Source organism: Myodes glareolus, chromosome 4 (assembly GCF_982192425.1).
Source record: "Myodes glareolus chromosome 4, mMyoGla1.1, whole genome shotgun sequence".
NCBI classification, from domain to species: Eukaryota; Metazoa; Chordata; class Mammalia; order Rodentia; family Cricetidae; genus Myodes; species Myodes glareolus.
The window spans coordinates 18,060,368-18,079,196 of record NC_142029.1 but is presented as its reverse complement, the minus strand read 5'-3'; the positions used below and the strand labels follow the sequence as shown (position 1 = coordinate 18,079,196).

At 40.3% G+C, this 18,829-nt stretch overlaps 2 protein-coding genes across 10 annotated transcripts in view; one reads left to right on the top strand and one right to left on the bottom strand.

The window, feature by feature from the left end:
• Window positions 1-18,829, top strand: part of Bbs4 (Bardet-Biedl syndrome 4) — a 39,529-nt gene that overhangs the window by 19,403 nt on the left and 1,297 nt on the right. For 3 of the 9 annotated variants that reach the window (XM_048423915.3, XM_087905284.1, XM_048423921.3), the window contains 10 exons: window positions 1,631-1,703; window positions 5,983-6,036; window positions 8,558-8,685; window positions 11,910-11,964; window positions 13,124-13,192; window positions 14,708-14,860; window positions 14,952-15,123; window positions 17,199-17,268; window positions 17,860-18,001; window positions 18,500-18,698. In XM_048423915.3, the coding sequence (XP_048279872.3) occupies window positions 1,631-1,703; window positions 5,983-6,036; window positions 8,558-8,685; window positions 11,910-11,964; window positions 13,124-13,192; window positions 14,708-14,860; window positions 14,952-15,123; window positions 17,199-17,268; window positions 17,860-18,001; window positions 18,500-18,698 (1,115 nt within the window). Of the gene's footprint in view, window positions 1-1,630; window positions 1,704-5,982; window positions 6,037-8,557; window positions 8,686-9,110; window positions 9,151-11,909; window positions 11,965-13,051; window positions 13,095-13,123; window positions 13,193-14,707; window positions 14,861-14,951; window positions 15,124-17,198; window positions 17,269-17,859; window positions 18,002-18,224; window positions 18,312-18,499; window positions 18,699-18,829 lie in introns of those variants that run through there. The other 6 variants (XM_048423918.3, XM_048423916.3, XM_048423919.3 and 3 more) reach the window with 6 other exon arrangements.
• Adpgk (ADP dependent glucokinase) overlaps window positions 18,075-18,829 on the bottom strand; it is a 39,039-nt gene continuing 38,284 nt past the window's right edge. Inside the window, exon 10 of the transcript XR_015001731.2 lies at window positions 18,075-18,727. The gene's annotated coding sequence lies outside the window, so the exon portion shown is untranslated. The remainder of the gene's footprint in view (window positions 18,728-18,829) is intronic.

Sequence of the window (18,829 nt, the reverse complement as noted above, 5' to 3'; positions counted from 1 at the left end):
TAGAGAATATGGTATTTAAGATGTTTTAATAACATAGATTCTTTTTTTTTATGACAATGAAACATGCCTGCTGGCAGCATGAATCTACTTCAGAGAAAATGATAGACAGTGAAGAAACTCCACATAGAGTTTATTTTCTTTGTGGCAAAAGTAAGCCACTGGGCAAGAAAGTGCCCTTGCCTCAACTGCTAACAGTATGCTGTCCTAATTGGACAAGCACGACACAAAAGAAAAGTGAGTGCCAAATATTGTCAAGACAAAGAGAGACAGCCCTTCAGAATATCCTGCTTCACAGAGAAGTCTGTTGGAAGTGCTGGGCCTGTAGGCTGAAGATGGATGCTCCAATATCACAGAGGAATTGTAGATGACTGTCCAGGCAGCCAGCTGTTCCTGCTATTTCTCATTGTTTTTGGAAGTCGCTTGCTTGTACTTTCTGCTTACTCAGTTAATATTATTTCCTTCTTGTGTCTCTGAAGGAGTTGAAGATTAGATATAGTTTTCTTTGTTTACCAGACATAGAAAGCAAGCTGTGATAGAAAGTAAATTAGGTACAAGTCTTTGGACTCACCAAGATAGCATAAATATAGAATATTTTCTCTGAATTTGTCAAATGCAAATAAACTAGATGTTGTTGATGTATTTATTACTTGTATATATTGTAATTATTACCTGTAGTTATTGTATTTATTGTATATAGTTTTTCTTATATTAGTTATAGCCTTTTTTTAGACAAAAAAGGGGAAATATAGTAGTATATTATTTGTGTTTTAATAAATAAAGCTTGCCTGAAGATCAGAGGGCAAAGCAGCCATACTAGTCAGCCATACAGACCAGGGAGTAGTAGTGCACACCTTTAATCCCAGGACTCTGAAAGGCTGACAGACCTCTGTTAGTTCAAGGCCATCATATAAGACTGAATGTATCTAAAAGAGAAACAGAGCTCACATAAAGGTGATCCCAGCACTTGGGCTCACACGCCTTTATTCCTAGCACTAGCAAGGTGAAGACAGGAGTGATAGGTCTGGGCAGAGAGAGAAATATAAGGGGGAAGAGACAGGAACTCAAGGAAGTGTGGAGTGTGGGCTGTTTAATCTTCAGGATTCGTGGAGAACAGGATCTTGCCCATTTTTGGTCTGAGGTAGAGGTAAGAGCCAGTGGCTGACTCCTTTGTTTTTTCGATCATCAGGTTGAACCCCAGTATCTGGTTTTTTATTATTTGTGCTACAGGAACTAGTTACAGAAGAGTGCCACCAACATTGGTGTGTATGAGACTAAGGCTTTAGAACAACTGCCAATGCAAGCCTTATCTCTGAAGCTTCTGCTCTTGGGACACAGCACCGTCCCTTACTTTTCCCACACAACCAGCTCAAATTTAACAAGTTTTAGCTCAATGGAATATGTGTAAAATGGGAACTTGTAGAGTGAATCTTAGAGGAGTTTAGGTTATCTGGGTATGGCAGTATACACCTGTAATCCTAGTACTTGAAAGTGGAGACATGAGGATCAGATGTTTAAGGCCATCCTTGGTTACACAGTGAATTGGAGGCTACCCTGAATTACATGAGAACCTGCCTCAAAACAAACCAAAAATAATGAAATTTGAATAATTTTAGAAAATGTACTTTTACAGATTTCTCCTGGGAAAACATAAAGCCGCCATTGAAGTATATAATGAAGCAGCTAAACTTAATCAGAAAGATTGGGTAAGAAGCATCATTTCTTTCTTAGCATGTTAATGGTTCCATCTATCAAGTAGCTTTTTCTCTGGAGACAGGGTCCAATTATGTGTATAGCCCTGATTCGCCTCAGATTCATTATGTAGAGCAAGCTGGCCTCAAACTCAGAGAGGTCTACCTTCCTTCTGCCTCCATAGTACTGGGCCCTTGTCTAGAATTCTTTTTTTTTTTAAAGATTTTCTTTTATTTATTTATTTATTTATTAATTATGTATACAATATTCTGTCTGTGTGTATGCCTGCAGACCAGAAGAGGGCACCAGACCTCATTACAGATGGTTGTGAGCCACCATGTGGTTGCTGGGAATTGAACTTAGGACCTCTGGAAGAGCAGGCAATGCTCTTAACCTCTGAGCCATCTCTCCAGCCCCCCTTGTCTAGAATTCTTAGATGATCAAATTGTCTTCTTGATTCTGTTTTTAGCATGACATTTCGACATAACTGTGCAGGCATCTTTGTATAGTTTCCAGCTGTTAGTGTTGTTGATAGTTTTTCACTGCTCTGATTCTTGGTATGATTATCCCATCTGATTTCCAAGAACTTTAGGAGTTGAGTTGCTTTACCTTTGAAATTTGAAAGCATCAGCAATAGATGTCTCATTGCACATTTCATATTTTCCCTATCTGCTTGGCAATCAGTCAGCTATTTCTTTTGCCTTTCTTTGGGTCATGACAACTTTAAGTGGCCCTTTGAGTACTTTCCTTCCAATGTCTTCTTTTTCTTATTAGTGTGTATTAATTGTACAAAGCAATGGATTTTATTGTGATATTTTCATAGCTTGACCATAGTCACTTTCCCTATCCCTTTATTTCCATCATCTATTTATATAAATTTGGAATTATATGTAAGTACAGCACAAAATCAGACTAAGCATTCTCTTTACAAATTAAGGTTTTTCTCACCTATGAAAACCCATGTCACTGGTTTTAACTTTCATTTGGTAGTCGTAGAATTTCAGGGCTGAGACTTACTCATAGTTAGTTAACTGATGACTGCTGCAGCTCAGAAATATTAATTCTTAGATAAGGAGCTCAAAGAAGCTAGAAAGAGCAAGCCCTGATAGAGCCTGTGATTCAGCCACAGCCTCTGAAAGGAAGGCTAGAACATACCTTTTGAACTGGAACTCAACTGGAATAGGATTCCCTATTAGTAAATGGGAGACGCCCTAGAAAAGGAAAACAAGAGTGTGTCTCGTGTCTGAGTGTGTCAGCCCTGTCTCTACACTAATTGTCACTTTCTATCAGATACAGCAACTCTGGCTTTTAATGTACCTTTTGTTTTCTGTTATTGTATGTCCAATGTATATTTGGATATAAATGATGTTCTAGGTTATATATGAACATTTTAGAGTCAGGAACATAAAGTTAGTAACTGAAACTATGAAACTGGCTGAGATAGTCCTTTGGCAGTGAGTTGAGAATGGAATTCAGGAAGAGCAGAAAAAAAAGGTGGAAGATGAGTCAGGAGTGCTGGGCAAAGGGGAGATGAAGCCCATCTGCTGCTCTGTGGAGCTGAAAGAGCTCACCTGGGACAGCGAACAGCCAGATACCATCTATGTGATCCTGATAAATGTCTGTAGGAAATCTTTTAGCTCTACTTTCTTGTACTCATCATGATATTCCACAATCCGGTTCTAACAAGGGGATAATAATCCTGCATGCAATTGTCTTGACTTCAGAATCAACTGTTAAGTAGGGAGAATTTCCACTAATGTCAAGAGAGAAATCTGAGGCTTTGGAGATGGAATGGCATGGCAAAGGGCACATAGCGAGGTAGTGGAAGAACAGAAGTAGATTGCAGCCTGCAGTGTGTGATTGCTAACTATACCTGAGATCTTTTTGCAGTGTCTACTGCCTTGGCAGGATGTTCCTGGATACTGCTGTCCTTTTCTCAAAGAGATAGGATTCTGCTTTTCTTTCCACATTTCCTGTGCTGTTAGTTGTTTGAGGAATATTGATGCTATCTTCTCCAATATCACCTACAGCAGTGATTCACAAGGTTAGGGGTCAATTAGTATGCAGAGCATTAATGACAAGAAAGGTGGTGTTTCTCTTGTCTGTTCATGTACTTCTATAGCATGAAGAAATGGAATATGTACAAGTTTTGGAGACAGGCTTGAGCTGAAGGCACAGTGATTGGTAATGTAGACATTATTTCAATTGTAGTTTAAGAGAAATAATTTTAAAATGTGAGACCTTTATGAGACAGATACTGGTTTTGTTTTTGTTTTTCAGGTAGGTTTAAAACAACTTTTTTAAAAAATTTACTTATTTTTCTTTTGTGTGTTGGTGCTTTGGCTGCATATGTGCAATGTGGGAAGTATTTGCAAGGCCAGAAGAGGACATTGCATCTCCTTGAAGTGGAGTTATATATAGCTGTGAGCAATCATGTGGGTGCTGGGAACTGAACCCAAGTCTGTGGAAGAGTTGCAAGTGCTTTTAACTGTTGAGTCATCTCTTCAGCCCTGAAGTTTTTTTTTTGTTGTTGTTAAATATTTATTTATTTATTATGTATACAATATTCTGTCTGTGTGTATGTCTGCAGACCAGAAGAGGGCACCAGACCCCATTACAGATGGTTGTGAGCCACCGTGTGGTTGCTGGGAATTGAACTCAGGACCTTTGGAAGAGCAGGCAATGCTCTTAACCTCTGAGCCATCTCTCCAGCCCCCTGAAGTTTTTTTTTAAAGACCATGTCGTCCCTGTCTTGAAAAAAACGAAAAGAAAAAGAAAAAAAAAAGACCTTTTCATTTGAGAAACATACTGAAATACTTGTGAGTGAAATGTTACACTATCTGGTTCTTGGTTATATAATAATAGTAATAGATAGGATAAGGATTGGATGGTTGTCAGGCTCATGAGTCGGTGGAGTTCCTGGTTATAAACTAAAGAAAGAAGGAAAAATCCTAATGTTGTCACTTTCTGTGTTAGGAAACTAACTTCTCCGAGCTTCCATCTCCTATAAAACTAAAAAAAAAAAAAAAAAACAAAACAAAACAAAAAAAAAACTATATTGATATTGTAGATTTCTTGGAAAATTAAAACAATATATATGAAAACATCTGGCATCAAGTCTACTGTATAATAGGTCATCTACTACTGATTGTTTTGTTGTTCTAGGAGATGTAGAACATATTAAACTAGTTGTCTCTGAGCCCTGTGGTCTGTGTTCCTGAAACCGAGTTGTGTCCCTACCACTTATAGGGCCCTGGGCCCTTGCTGCCTTCCAGGAACACTTTTCTTTTCTTTTTTTTAAATATTTTTATGGTTTATTTAACTTTATTCTATGTGCATTGGTGTGAAGGTGTCAGATCCCCTGCAACTGGATCTTCAGACAGTTGTGAGCTGCCATGTGGGTGCTGGAAACTGAACCCGGGTCCTCTGGAAGAACAGTCAGTACCCTTAAACCACTGAGCCATCTCTCCAGCTCCCCCCAGGAACACTTTTCATACTCCTGGTTTCTTTTCTACAGCTACTAAAGTCAGATTTATTACAAAGGAATTCCAGAGATTTCACAACACTTAGGTCAGAAGACAGACCAGTCTTAGAGTGAACTAGAATTAGAAATTGTCAGCAGCCAAGGTGGTCACTGTGGATTTTTGATTCATCTTTCTTTTCTGCAGGTTAGAGGTTGGCAGACTTTTTTTTTTTGTAAAGGACTATTTAGTATATAGTTATTACATGTATTTATACAGTATTGCATCTTTTTACACTTACAGATACATAACTCTGTAGTTTTAGTTCTAGTATAGAAGAGCCATAGGAAGTCTGTATGCTGATAAAGTGTAATTTACAAAGGAAAAGAATGGATTTGCCCCACTGACCTATGCTATAGGTTTCATCAAATCAGCCATAGATCTGGGAAGATTCTGTCTGCTCCTTTGCATCTTACAATTTTTTGAAAATTATTTGTGTCTGGGTGTTTTTTTTGTCTCATGTATGTCTGTGCACCACATATATGCCTGGTTCTTGGATGCCAGAAGAGGGCATGTAACTCCCTGGAACTGGAGCTGCTATGTGGGTGCTCAAACTCAGGTCCTCTGCAAGAACAACCAGTGCTCCTAATTGCTGAGCCATCACTCCAAACATACATTTTATAATTTTAATTAAAAAAATACATTTAGGAAAATTTTTTTGTAGAATCATGTGTATTTATGAACACAAAACCTTCAACTACAGTCTTTAGATGGCTGTGCTCTATTGCTAACTGTAGCCTAACACCTAACTACCTTCCTTTCTTTTGTTCAGGAGATCTGCCATAACCTGGGAGTGTGCTATACTTACCTAAAGGAGTTCAACAAGGTAATTCATAAAAATGGTGATGGTGATTGACTGGAATTCACTGTGGTTCATTTGTCACAGAAGAGCCACTGTCCATTGTGTCTGCAGTAGAGTAAATTTTTCCTTGAGGAGTAAAAATTGCTTTTTATAGTTATTGCCATGTTAATACTTGTCAATTAATTGAAAAATTACTCGTTTTTCCTACTTTTTATGATTTATTTTTATTTTATGTATAATAGTGTTTTGTCTGCATGTATGTCTGTTGTAAGGGTGTCAGATCCCTTGGAACTGGAGTTACAGACAGTTGTGAGCTGTCATATGGGTGCTAAGAATTGAACCTGAATCCATGAAAGAGCAGACAGTGCTCTTAACCACCGAGCCATCTCTCCAGCCTATTTTTTACTACTTTTGATTTTAAAAGGAGCAGGGGCAGGCGGTGGTGGCACACGCCTTTAATCCCAGCACTCGGGAGGCAGAGGCAGGTGGATCTCTGTGAGTTCGAGGCCAGCCTGGTCTACAAGAGCTCCAGGACAGGCTCCAAAGCTACAGAGAAACCCTGTCTTGAAAAACCAAAAAGTGGGTTGGGGGGTGGATTCTAGACTATCAGTGCTGGTCCAGTTGCCTTCTCTCTACCTCCCATTAAATGTTCTAACATAGAAACAAATCAAAAAGTGAACCTTCTCAGGCCATTGTGGCACACTCCTGAAATTTCACCAGTTGAGAGACTAATTTCAGAAGAGTCTGAGTTTGAGACCAGTCTAAGGCTAGTGAGACACTGTTTCAAAGAAACATGTGCGCACCTTGAGGCATCGTCATGACCATAAGAACCATTTTATGCTTTGACAACAACCAATTTTTACTTTTTGTTTTGTTTTTGTTTTTTGAGACAAGGTTTCTCTATGTAGCCCTGGCTGTCCTGGAACTCACTCTGTAGACCAGGCTGGGCTCAAACTCAGAGATCTTTCTGCCTCTGCCTCCCGAATGCCAGGATTAAAGATGCACTATCATGCCTGGCCTTGATTTTTTTTTTCTTTTAAGGTCAATGAAAATGAATTTTAAGTGGATTAAATTTTGATTCATGATAAGATTTTCTTCTGATATGAATTTATATTTTACTCTGAACAAATCTGTGTTCTAAGACTTTGACATAAGACAAAGCATGTTAAGCTGACCTTGGCTCTCAAATTAGGGAATAGATACCTGTTTTTTTCTTTAATTAAAACTGAATTTTTAAATTTTATTATGGCTATGGTTGTTTTGCCTGAATGTATGTCTGAGTACTATGTGTGTGCCTGGTTCCTTTGGAGCCTAGGACTTTAGATCCTCTGGAACTGTAGTTAACATGTGATTCTGAGCCATCAATTGGGTGCTGGGACTTGAACCCCAGGTCACCTGAAAGATCAGGCAATATTCTTAACTGGTGAGCCATCTCTTCAGCCCTAGATGCATGTCTTAACTGAGGAACAGATGAATTTTTGAGAGTTCTGTAGGGTAGTGGTGGTGATTAGGTAGTTTGCTTCGTAACCTGGTGTATGAGGCTTTGTTCTTTTTTTTTTACTGCCACCAAGACTGACTCTTATTAATACCCATTTAACAAGGGTTTGCAAGATCACAGTAAAACCTAGTCTATCTTTCAGGGATATGAAAAAGATATATGCATTATTAGCAATTAGAGTGTAAGAATTATTTTTTGTAAGACATATAATAAAATATATATTCAGTGGGATACATAAATTTTCTTGGTGAATCTATAGTTTTGTACAGCTGATTAAATTTTCTCTTCCGAGAATATTTTTATCAGGTACATTCCTGTTCATAGTATAGCTAAGTCAGGGGAGAGGGAGGATTAGTCTTTGGACCTATACTGAGATGGAGAGTTATATTTAGATTTATTATAAAGCCTAATAGGCTAAACAGACACAACAAGTGGCATTTATAGAAGCCCTCATTAATCAGTGAATGAGCAAAAGTTTTATTCAGCCTACTAAGATGTAGGCTTCTCCAAGCAAAAAGTTATTTTATGTTTGTTCTTTGTTGTGTGGTGTTGGAGACTGAACCCAGGGCCTCCACAAGGCAGGCACAGCCATAGCATTATTTTCTTGCTAACCCTGGTTAGCATCTAGACAGGCACTCAATGAGTACTTGTTGAATGAATAAATAAGAACAACTTTTGTATTCATTTGTTTTCATATTATCGAGGAAAACAAGGCCTAGCTGGAGAATGTTGTGCAGGTAGTCAGGAGTGTAGGTGGAATCGAATTTGCTGTGGTATTCCATACTGCACTATGATGTCCCTTTGGGGTTATGAAGTTGAAGTCATAGGTGTAAATGTCAAACAAAAAACATTCAAAACTTGATTATCTTGTATGAACTCAGCAAGACCAGCTAGGCTATGCTTGGGTTTAGGTGGCAAAAGCTATTTTCTGAGACAAGTTATTCCCACATAAGAACACCAAAGGCCTGCCTTCACATTCACCACAGAAAACCACTGTCCTCCAATGTTATTGACTTGGTTATATTTACTCCATTAACCTTTAATTAGGCACAAGACCAATTGCACAGTGCCCTCCAGCTTAACAAGCATGATCTGACTTACATAATGCTGGGGAAGATCCACTTACTGGAGGGAGACTTGGACAAAGCCATTGAGATCTACAAGAAAGCAGTGGAGTAAGTGACTCTTTCTCTTAGATTCTAACCAGCATGTCCACCCTTTTAATATTGCAACACAAAATTATCACCTACAAAGTTCACCCTCAAGAACTGCACAATTGAATAACAAAAAAATTATACACACACGAAAAAATCTTAGTTTTCTGTAAGTCTGCTATTTTTGTTGGGACACATTCATAGCTATTATGGAATGCATGCAGCCCAGGGGCACAGGTTGGGCACACCTTCTGGAAGCAATGAGAAAAGCAATGGAACAGATATGTAAACTCTTTGGAGAATAGATGATTTCTTTCTTTTGTAACAGTGTCTACTCGAGGCTAGCTGCTTCACAGGCCAACTTGGGATTTAGGTTCCTTAGATTTTTTTTTTTTTTTTCACCTGCATGTTTAAAGCTGAGTAACTAATTATAACGTGTGTTCCAGGCCATATTGAAGGAAGATGATACTGGAAGCTAAATATGGAGTAAGCATCTCTAGTTTTACATAACCCTAAAATTGTACACTTTTTGAAATTAGGTAGGAACACACAGCTGCAGGGGAAGTGGGCTGGCATGCACTCAACAAGAATATGAGGTCAGCTGGCAGTGTGATTGTCTAGTTTTAATACTTTATAGCAGATCCTATGTTCCTAGAGATCATATTAGGAACAGAAATCTCTTAGCGCAGTAATAGACATCTGGCTTTCTTAGTCTGATATTCTGTTTTTTTATGCTGAGGATAGAATTTTGCCCATGCTTAATCAAACACAAGTGCTACAACTGGGCTGCATTCGCTGCATTCCAGTCCTAATATCATGGGTTTTGTTGTTGCTGTTTGTTTAAAATGTATCATTGGGTAGTCTAACCTGTTGATAATGGATAACTGAATTTCTCATGCCACTGTCCCAAGTTCCCTCTCTGGGGACACATGAAATCTTGTCTTTTCTGTGTGTTATTGCCTTGTTTTGTTTATTTATTTTGAGATGGGATCTCAGTATGTAGCCCTGACTGCCTTGAACTTGCACTGTAGACGAGGTTGGCCTGAGACTTACAGAGATCCACCTACCTTTGCAACTGACTTGTTTCTTTTAAATAGGACAGCTGTAGTCAAATGCTCAGGTGTCTTGTTTGATCACAGAATAGAATATGTGTGACTCCTGGACTAACGTTTGGAACTGGTGCAGTGTACTGGTCACTTTTTAGCGTTGTTGCCCACAGGATGAACTTCCTGGCCGTGTCAATCATAGTACTGCTTTCTGCATTTTATTTAACCACATTTTGTGACAGAAAAATCTCTTGTGTTTGGTAAGCTACAGCAATTTCTTTCTTACTTTTTTTTTAAATTTTTTTTTTATTATGTATACAGTGTTCTATCTGCATGTGTGCCTACTCACCAGAAGAGGGCACCAGATCTCATTACAGATGGTTGTGAGCCACCATGTGGTTGCTGGGAATTGAACTCAGGACCTCTGGAAGAACAATCAGTGCTCTTAACCTCCGAGCCATCTCTCCAGCCCCCTTTCTTACTTTTTTTGTTTGTTTTTGTTTTTGTTTTTTTGAGACAGGGTTCCACTGTGTAGCCCTAGCTATCCTGAAACTCCCTCTGTAGAGCAGGCTGATTTGAACTCAGAGATCCATCTGCCTCTCCCTCCTGAGTGCTGGGATTAAAGACATGCACCACCACTGCCCAGCACTATAGCAATTTCTATCATCAAAATGTCAGGCTTATGTGGACAGGTTGGAAGGAGCCATAGAACAAGTCAAAGGCTCCTGTAATGCTTGAAAGTAGGCCTGTTCCTGACCCTTATCCTATACAAGGTAGCATTTTGAGTTAGTGCACGTGAACCCCAGTGAGGGTAGTGAAAGTGACCACTCAAAAGATTTGAGTCATTGGCTTTCCAGAGGACAAAACTAGACAGTTGAGTATTTGAGAAGGTATGTTCAAGACCCAAAGCTTTGGAGAAGACTGTTCTTAGACGGGGGATAGGTACTACTGATGGAATCAGAAGAGTAGGAAGCACAAGTTACATATGTGGTTTGGGAAGGGACATGATCAAAATGTATACTTAAATGTATATACTTTACAAAAAGTGAGAGGCAGATTCTCAGTTTCACTGAGAAAGTTTGCCAGCTCCAGCATGGGTTGGGTTTAGCTCTGCAGGTTCTGTACTTCCTACAGGGAACAAGCATCCTCCTTCCTTCCAAGGATGAGACAGCTCCTTGCTCTTTGTTGCGTTAGCCGTTGACACTGATGATATGATATATAGATGGTCTCAACCCTGGCTTTTTGACAAAGACAAGGATCAGTGAGAGAGACCAGTGTCTAAGTCTTTCCAAGGGCTGGTATGTGCTTTCCTTCTTTCTTTCTTTCTTTCTTTCTTTCTTTCTTTCTTTCTTTCTTTCTTTCTTTCTTTCTTTTTTAGATTTATTTATTTATTATGTATGGTATTCTGTCTGTCTGTATGCTTGCTGGCCAGAAGAGGGCACCAAGATCTCATTACAGATGGTTGTGAGCCGCCATGTGGTTGCTGGGAATTGAACTCAGGACCTCTGGAAGAGCAGTCAGTGCTCTTAACCTCTGAGCCATCTCTCCAGCTCCTTGATTAGTTTGGCAAGTTAGTTTAGAGAGCACAGTGTCAGGGGCCTTGGAGTCCTAAATGACATAGGAAGTAGGCTGACTGTAAGCATAGGGAAAGGGGCAGAGAGACTTCTCAACAGAAGGACTAGCATATTGTGTCCTGACTGACTTGGCTTACGCTTAATTCTTTTCAGTGTGATGTGTCATTCATCGCAGTTCTTTTTTAAGGTTGCTGTTTGTCCAAAAGAAAAACTCTAGCTGGGCAGTGCTGACACACGCCTTTAATCCCAGCACTTGGGATACAGAGGCAGGTGGATCTCTGTGAGTTTGTGGCCAGCCTGGTCTACAAGAGCTAGTTCCAGGACAGGCTCCAAAGCTACAGAGAAACCCTGTCTCGAAAAACCAAATAGCTAGCTAGCTAGCTAGCTAGAAGCTTTGGAAAGGAGTCTGGAGTCTAAGTCCCATTTCATTCTGCTGAGCAGGTCTTCTCTGTTGCCAGGATTGAGATGTTTTGCTTTTGAAGGAAATTGCCAAACTGCCCTCAGAAATTTACTTGGGAAAGAAAGGGGTTTAATAAAGGGTCCTGGGTGTTGGCAGTGGGGCAGATGGCTGTACAAGTCTGTATCGCATAGCCATGGTTTCCTTGTGAGCATCTCTCTGTTATAGGTTCTCGCCAGAAAATACAGACCTTCTTACAACTTTAGGATTACTCTACTTACAGGTAATGAAAACTGTTTTTTCACACACTGGTGTTAGAAATGCTTCAGGGTTTGTAGCTGTGATGGTCTCTTTCATTTCTCTATGTGGCACATTTTACTAACAGTCATAATGCATACATAAACCTTGGTTTGTTTTACATTCTCATTGCTAGAAGAACTGACATTGGCTCTCAAGTTATAATTCTATTTCAATCTAGTACAGTAGCAATATTTTTGTTTTTCTGAGACAAGGTTTCTCTGTAGCTTTAAAGCCTGTCCTAGCTGTTCTGGAACTCACTTTGTAGACCAGGCTGTTCTCAAACTCAGAGATTGCCTGCCTCTGCCTCTCGAGTGTTGGGATTAAAGGTGTGCACCACCACCGCCCACCTATAATGCAATTCTTCAGCAATAGGGAAAGTATGTACACACACGTACACACACACACACACACACACACACACACACACACACACACACACGAGACAGCTGTGTGGTTGGGGGCTATCATCTTATTGATGTGGGGAAGGAGAATCTGACATACTTTACCGTTTTGTGGGACTTTGAGGCCAAGATTGTTCCTGCTGGTTCATCTGGCTAGCCAAGTTCCTGCAGGAGAGAGGAACAAGAAAAACCTCCCCTTCCTTTCAGATTCCTAAATGTGGATGGGGCTATTAAGTCTGCCACTTCTGTCCACTTGAGTCCCCGAGCCCCAGGTCTCTGAGCTGTCTTACCCTGCCTACCTGACAGGTCCCTGCTCAGCCTGTGTGTCTCTAAAGTAGCTTTTATAACTACTGCTTTAAGAACAACCAAGAGTTTAGCTTTGGATCTGCAGGGCTTTGGCTTGCAAGCAGGCCCAAAGGGACATGAAGCTAACTATCACAGTCCCAGTCAGGAGGCATTAATATGGATCAGAATGAGTGTTTCTGAAAATTTTTTTTTAAGCAAAAGGTACTTTAACCTTATCAGAAGAAAAAATAAGAAAATCTCACAAATATGGAGATGTGTGTTTTATTTGGTATACCCACTTTATTTTTATTATTAATTATTATTATGATTTTGGGGGTGGGCAGGGTCAAGAAAACTCACAAATGACTGCATGTTTCCATTCAGGGTACAGTTGGCTAGACTCCTGAACGTCACATCACCCCCTGAGGTAAATTCTTTGGTTTGCTTTCTTTCAAGCTCGGTGTTTACCAGAAGGCATTTGAACATCTTGGGAATGCACTGACTTATGACCCTGCCAACTACAAGGTATTGCAGGCTGTGGAACTACAGAGCCTACAAGCATGGTCCCATGATCTCTAGAGATGATCAGAGCCTAGGGAACAGAAGATGGGTTTCTCATTTTAAATACCCAAGAAGTTAAATTTGTGTGTATCTGGATGTTGGTGCTGGGGTACAAAACCAGAGCTTTGTGTGTTCTAGGCAAGTAATCTACCACTGAGGTACATCCCTGTACCTGAAAACACCTTTTATATACAATTCTTACTTTTAAAAGTTAGTTCTTAATTCAAGGGTTAAGAGCACTGGCTTCTCTTCCAGAGGTCCTGAGTTCAATTCCCAGCAACCACATGGTGGCTCACAACCATCTGTAATGAGATCTGGTGCCCTCTTTTGGTATGCAGGCATACATGTGGGCAGAACTCTGTATACATAATAAATAAGTAAATCTTTAAAAAAAAAAAGTTAGTTCTTACTGAAACTATGGTAAAATGTTGATGCTCGACATCAGAAGAAGCACATTGTGGTAACAAACTGCTGCAAAGACCGAGTGATGTTAGAGTTCATTTCCACAACAACTATCGAAGAAGAATGTCTCGATCCTAATGGATTTGAAATTATAATTTCCAGATTGACCTGGGGGTGAGAAAGAAAATCAAGTGAATGAACATTACCGAGGAAGATGTAACTAGGTTGGGCTGTTAGCTCGGTCATCATTTAGGAAGTCGGTAGCTTGGCTCTGTGGGCTCCCATCTTGACACCCTTCCTTAAAGAAATGATAGGGTTGGACTGATAAAAACTAAAGCCAAGCCAGGCATGGTGGAACACACCTTTAATCCTAGCACTTGGGAAGCAGAAGCAGATTGATGTCTGTGAGTTTGGGACCAACCTGGTTGAGTTCCAGGACAGCAGAGCTGTTACACAGAGAAACCATGTCTTAAAAAACCAAAAACAAACAAAAGAAAACCCCCAAAAAACTAAAGCCATTTCGCTTTGCATCCTGAGCCAGAAAGAGCTGAGTATTAAGTAGCCATATACAGGTGTATGTGAGTTGTCTGGAGCAGTTAGTGTATAAAGATGAAAGGCAATAGTTACCAGAATACTGATTTCCCTAGCTAGAAAGAAACAAATGGAGCTAGATAGAGCCAATGACAGTATATGTTTTTCATGCTGTGGAATTCCCAAAACATTTCTTTTTCTTTCATTCTTTTTTTTTTGGGGGGGGGGGTTCCCAAACAGGGTTTCTTTGTGTAGCTTTTGGCGTCTGTCCTGCAACTCACTCGATAGACGGCTGGCCTCGAATTTACAGAGATCTGCCTGCCTCTGCCTCCCGAGAGCTGGGATTAAAGGTGTGCGCCACCACTACCTGGCTCCAAAGACATTTCTTAGGAGCACTTGTCTTAGTAGTTTGGATATATTCATACTTAGAAGTTTCTTGTTCATGTCTGTGCTGATGGGCTTACTATATACACGCAGAGACTGTCTCATGGCCTTGGACTTCTTGGATGACTGAATTACTAACTTTACATGCACTGTATTTTTCAGGCCATCTTGGCAGCAGGCAGCATGATGCAGACCCATGGGGACTTTGATGTTGCCCTCACCAAATACAGAGTTGTAGCTTGTGCTATTCCAGAAAGTCCTCCACTTTGGAATAATATTGGAATGTGTTTCTTTGGCAAGAAGAAGTATGTGGCAGTGAGTGTTCTCTACAGTTTATACTCATCCATGTAGCTATTTAGTCTGCTGAACTTGTCTTACCCTGGGTTGAATGCCCCTGTTTCTGCAGGCTATCAGCTGCCTAAAACGAGCTAATTACTTGGCACCCTTCGATTGGAAGATTCTGTACAATCTGGGCCTTGTCCATTTGACTATGCAGCAGTATGCATCAGCATTCCATTTTCTCAGTGCAGCTATCAACTTCCAGCCAAAGTTGGGGGAACTCTACATGCTCTTGGCTGGTAAGGGACATCTATATAGAAACCCCTTCTTGTGAGTTATAATGATGGTAAAGTTAATTAAGATCATAGTCAGTAGCTAAATGCCCTAACATAGACATTCCTTTGAGGCAGGAATCAGAATTACTGCCTCACAGTTTGAAGAAGTTTAAAAGAAAAGGTGGCCAAGTATCTGGTTGTTTTCAACTGAGGGATCTGAACTCAAGAGTCTAAACAGGTTAAGTTGAGATCATCCACATCCATAGCTTTTTTTTTTTTTATTTTTATTTTTATTTTTTTTTTTTTTTTGAGACAGGGCCTGACTATGTGATCCTTGCTGGGCTGAAACATACCGTGGTCTCCAACTCAGAAATGTGCATGCCTCTGCTTCTAGAGTGCTGGGGTTAAAAGCGTGTACCACTATACCTAGCTTTTTATAAAAGGATTAAAAATTTATTTTTAATTATGTACATATGTGTATGTCTGTGTGTTAGTTTATGCACATGTGAGCCCAGAAAAAAAGCATTGGGTTCTTTGGAACTAGAGTTACAGAGAGTTGTGAGCCATCTCACAATGTGGGTACGTGAACCAAATTCGGGGTTCTCTGCAAGAGCAGCCAGTGCTCTTAACCATTGAGCCATCTTTCCAGACCCCCCCCCCTAGTTCCCCTCTTATTAACATGTTTTTTTCTTTTTCCTATTGGTGTTTTTTCTTGTTTGTTTGTTTGTGCTGGAGACTGAACCTTAGGCCTTGCATGTAGCTAGGTAAACACTCTACCACTGAGCTGTACTAACAGCCCTTATATACTCATATATACTGAACCTAATTGATTTGCGTTCAATAACTAAGAACCTGGGTGTAAGGTGGAGTTCTGCCTCCACTACTAATTGTATATACTCAGGATCAATGTGAAGATTATATGGCTAAATATAATAAATCATAAACCCTTGGAGTTTATCATGGTTACTAAATCATTTGTCCCTTTTCAGAAGCATTTATATCACAGTGTATATATGGAGGTCAGAGGATAACTTGGGGGAGATGTTTGTCTCTTTTTGTCACGTCATATGGGTTCTAGGGATCCAACTCAGGTCATTAGGCAGCAAGCATCTCACTCACTGAGCTGACCCATTGATCCCACTAGTACTTTTGTTAATATAACTGATGTTTGGTAGTTCAGGTCAAATTAGACTATTATTCTAGTTCCAACTTCCATTTATTTCTACCATACAAAATAAATTAAAATTAAGGTGGGCAGAGGTGTCTATAATCCGAGCTTTTGAGGTAGAGGTAGGAAGATGATGAATTTGAATCCAGCCTGAGCTACATTAGTGAGACCCTGACACTGTCACAAACACAACAAAAATCATTTTAAAAAACTAATGAAATATTTCTTCTGGCGAGTATTTTCTGGTGTGTATTTTAGTCATTCCTGTGGTGTTTTCAATTTGAGAGAAAGGTCAAAAACAACTACATGGTTGTTTGGAGAACACTAGAATACAAAGCTAGTTCAAGTTTCAGGAGAGGCTCAGAGCCTTACTGTAAGATAAGAGTGCCTCATCAGGGCAGAAGCATCAGTTCTAACTTGAAAAAGTAGAGCCAACCTCACACGGTCCAAAGGACTAACTAGGCTTGAATGGCCACATAGTGTGGGTCTGTGGAATGACGCAGGGTCCTTCTGTATTCCTTGTTCTCATAATTGCCTGTTTGGCTGCTGGGGAGGTGGAGTTGCCAGTACTTTCAGAATAGCTATTTTTAGGTTTATATATTAGGCTCTCAGGAAATCCTGGTTTTGGATTAAAAAAAAAGTGAATGTTCTGTGGCTCACTAAAAGTTTTAGAAATCATTGTGGAGAACATCATCTATAAGATGAGGACTCTTAGGCAGGACAGTGATGTGGTCAGTGTATTTGTAAGTCAGCGAGAGGCTGGAGGCAGGTGGGGACAAATGGAAATCTTGGTTTGGGCTTGAACAAGGCAATGCCTGAAAAGCAGTGGCAGAAGTAGGACGCATGCTGAGGTGAGGCACTAATCTGAAGGATGAGTGGTCTAAAGTATTATTTTTACTAAGATGAGCTCTCCTGATTTTCTCTGTGGCAGTGGCTCTGACCAATCTGGAAGATACAGAAAATGCCAAGAGAGCTTATGCAGAAGCTGCCCGCCTGGATAAGTGAGCATTCTGTCCTATGGGGAAGGGCCAGGGAGTGTTCTGCAAAGTGTGCCATAAGACTAATGCTGGAGTCAGCTTAGTCACTATGTGGCATAAACTTAGGAGGTTGTGGTTCTTAAGCAAGTAGAGCTTGGCAAGAATTAAAAGCCTGAGAAAACAACTTCCATTTCTGATCGCTGTAATCAGGAATCCAAAGCAAGTCAAAGAGTTAGCACAACTCTTTGACTGATAAGAGTTGCTGATAAGCTGTGAACTAAACAATTAGCAGCTGGGACTCTGGGCTCATCTTAATCAAAAATAAATGAGATTCCTGGGGGAAGTTTATTCCATCAGCATTTGCTACACACCAGGTCTGGGATTTCTTGTTCAGCCCTTCCCTGGGAGGCTTTGCTGGTGCCAGTCTCGATCCTTATTCTGCTTTGCTGCTTGGGCAGTTAGTTCCTTGACACTGGCTTGTGGGCCAGTCTTAACAGCACTTTGCTGTATAATGGGGACAACCCTAGTTTTGTTTGGATTTCATATAATGAGAAGGATTTTCAAATGACTAATTATAACAGAGCCTTAGTCCGAGTCCCTGTCTCTCTGCCACAGGTGTAACCCCTTAGTAAACCTGAACTATGCTGTGCTGCTGTATAATCAGGGTGAGAAAAAGGGTGCCCTGGCCCAGTACCAGGAGATGGAGAAGAAGGTCAACTTTCTTAAGGACAACAGTCCTCTGGAATTTGACTCTGAGGTATGTCTCTTATTAGTAATTATCATTATCATGGTATCATCATGTCTGTTATTAAGCAAACTGTTAGCAGATGAAAGGTATCATAAGCTCTTATTTCTTTTGGCTTCTTGTTCTTTGCAGCATGAACTTACCAGTTTTAGACAATTTACAGTCTTAGACAAATATTGCTAGAAGAAAGTAACAAAATAGTTCAGTTTACTGAGTTATGTTCTCACTAATATAGTTTATCAGGAACAGGCAGTTTGGCCAGTGAAGCATCAAACTTGAATTATTGCATCTTGAGATCCTGTAAGGAGTCCCCTTGGTATCCAGTAAGCAACTTCTATTCTCTATTAAAGAATGATTTCGTAGCCCAAGCATGAAAACACTTGTAATCCCAGCACTTGAAAGTGATTTCCTTATTATAAGTACTTCCTCCTTCAACTGCTAGTACCAGCAGGCAGCTTGGCTCTGCTGATCTTGTCAATTGTTTTTTTTTTCTTCCCATGTGGGCACAAGATGGTAGAGATGGCTCAGAAGTTGGGAGCTGCCCTCCAGGTTGGAGAGTCACTGGTCTGGACCAAGCCAGTCAAAGATCCTAAGTCAAAGCACCGGACCAATTCAGCCAACAAATCTGCTCTCCAGCAGCCTCTGGGTTCCAATCAAGCGCTAGGACAGGCGATGTCTTCAGCAGCTGCATACAGGAAGCTCCCTTCAGGTAGGAGGCCACACGGAGCTCTGTGAAGACTTAGTGGAGAAAAGCTACTTCTATTAGCAGAGATCCCAGCTTTTGAGTAAGGCTTGCACACTGCAAACTCATGGACAATTTAGTACTAGCCAACGGGGAAA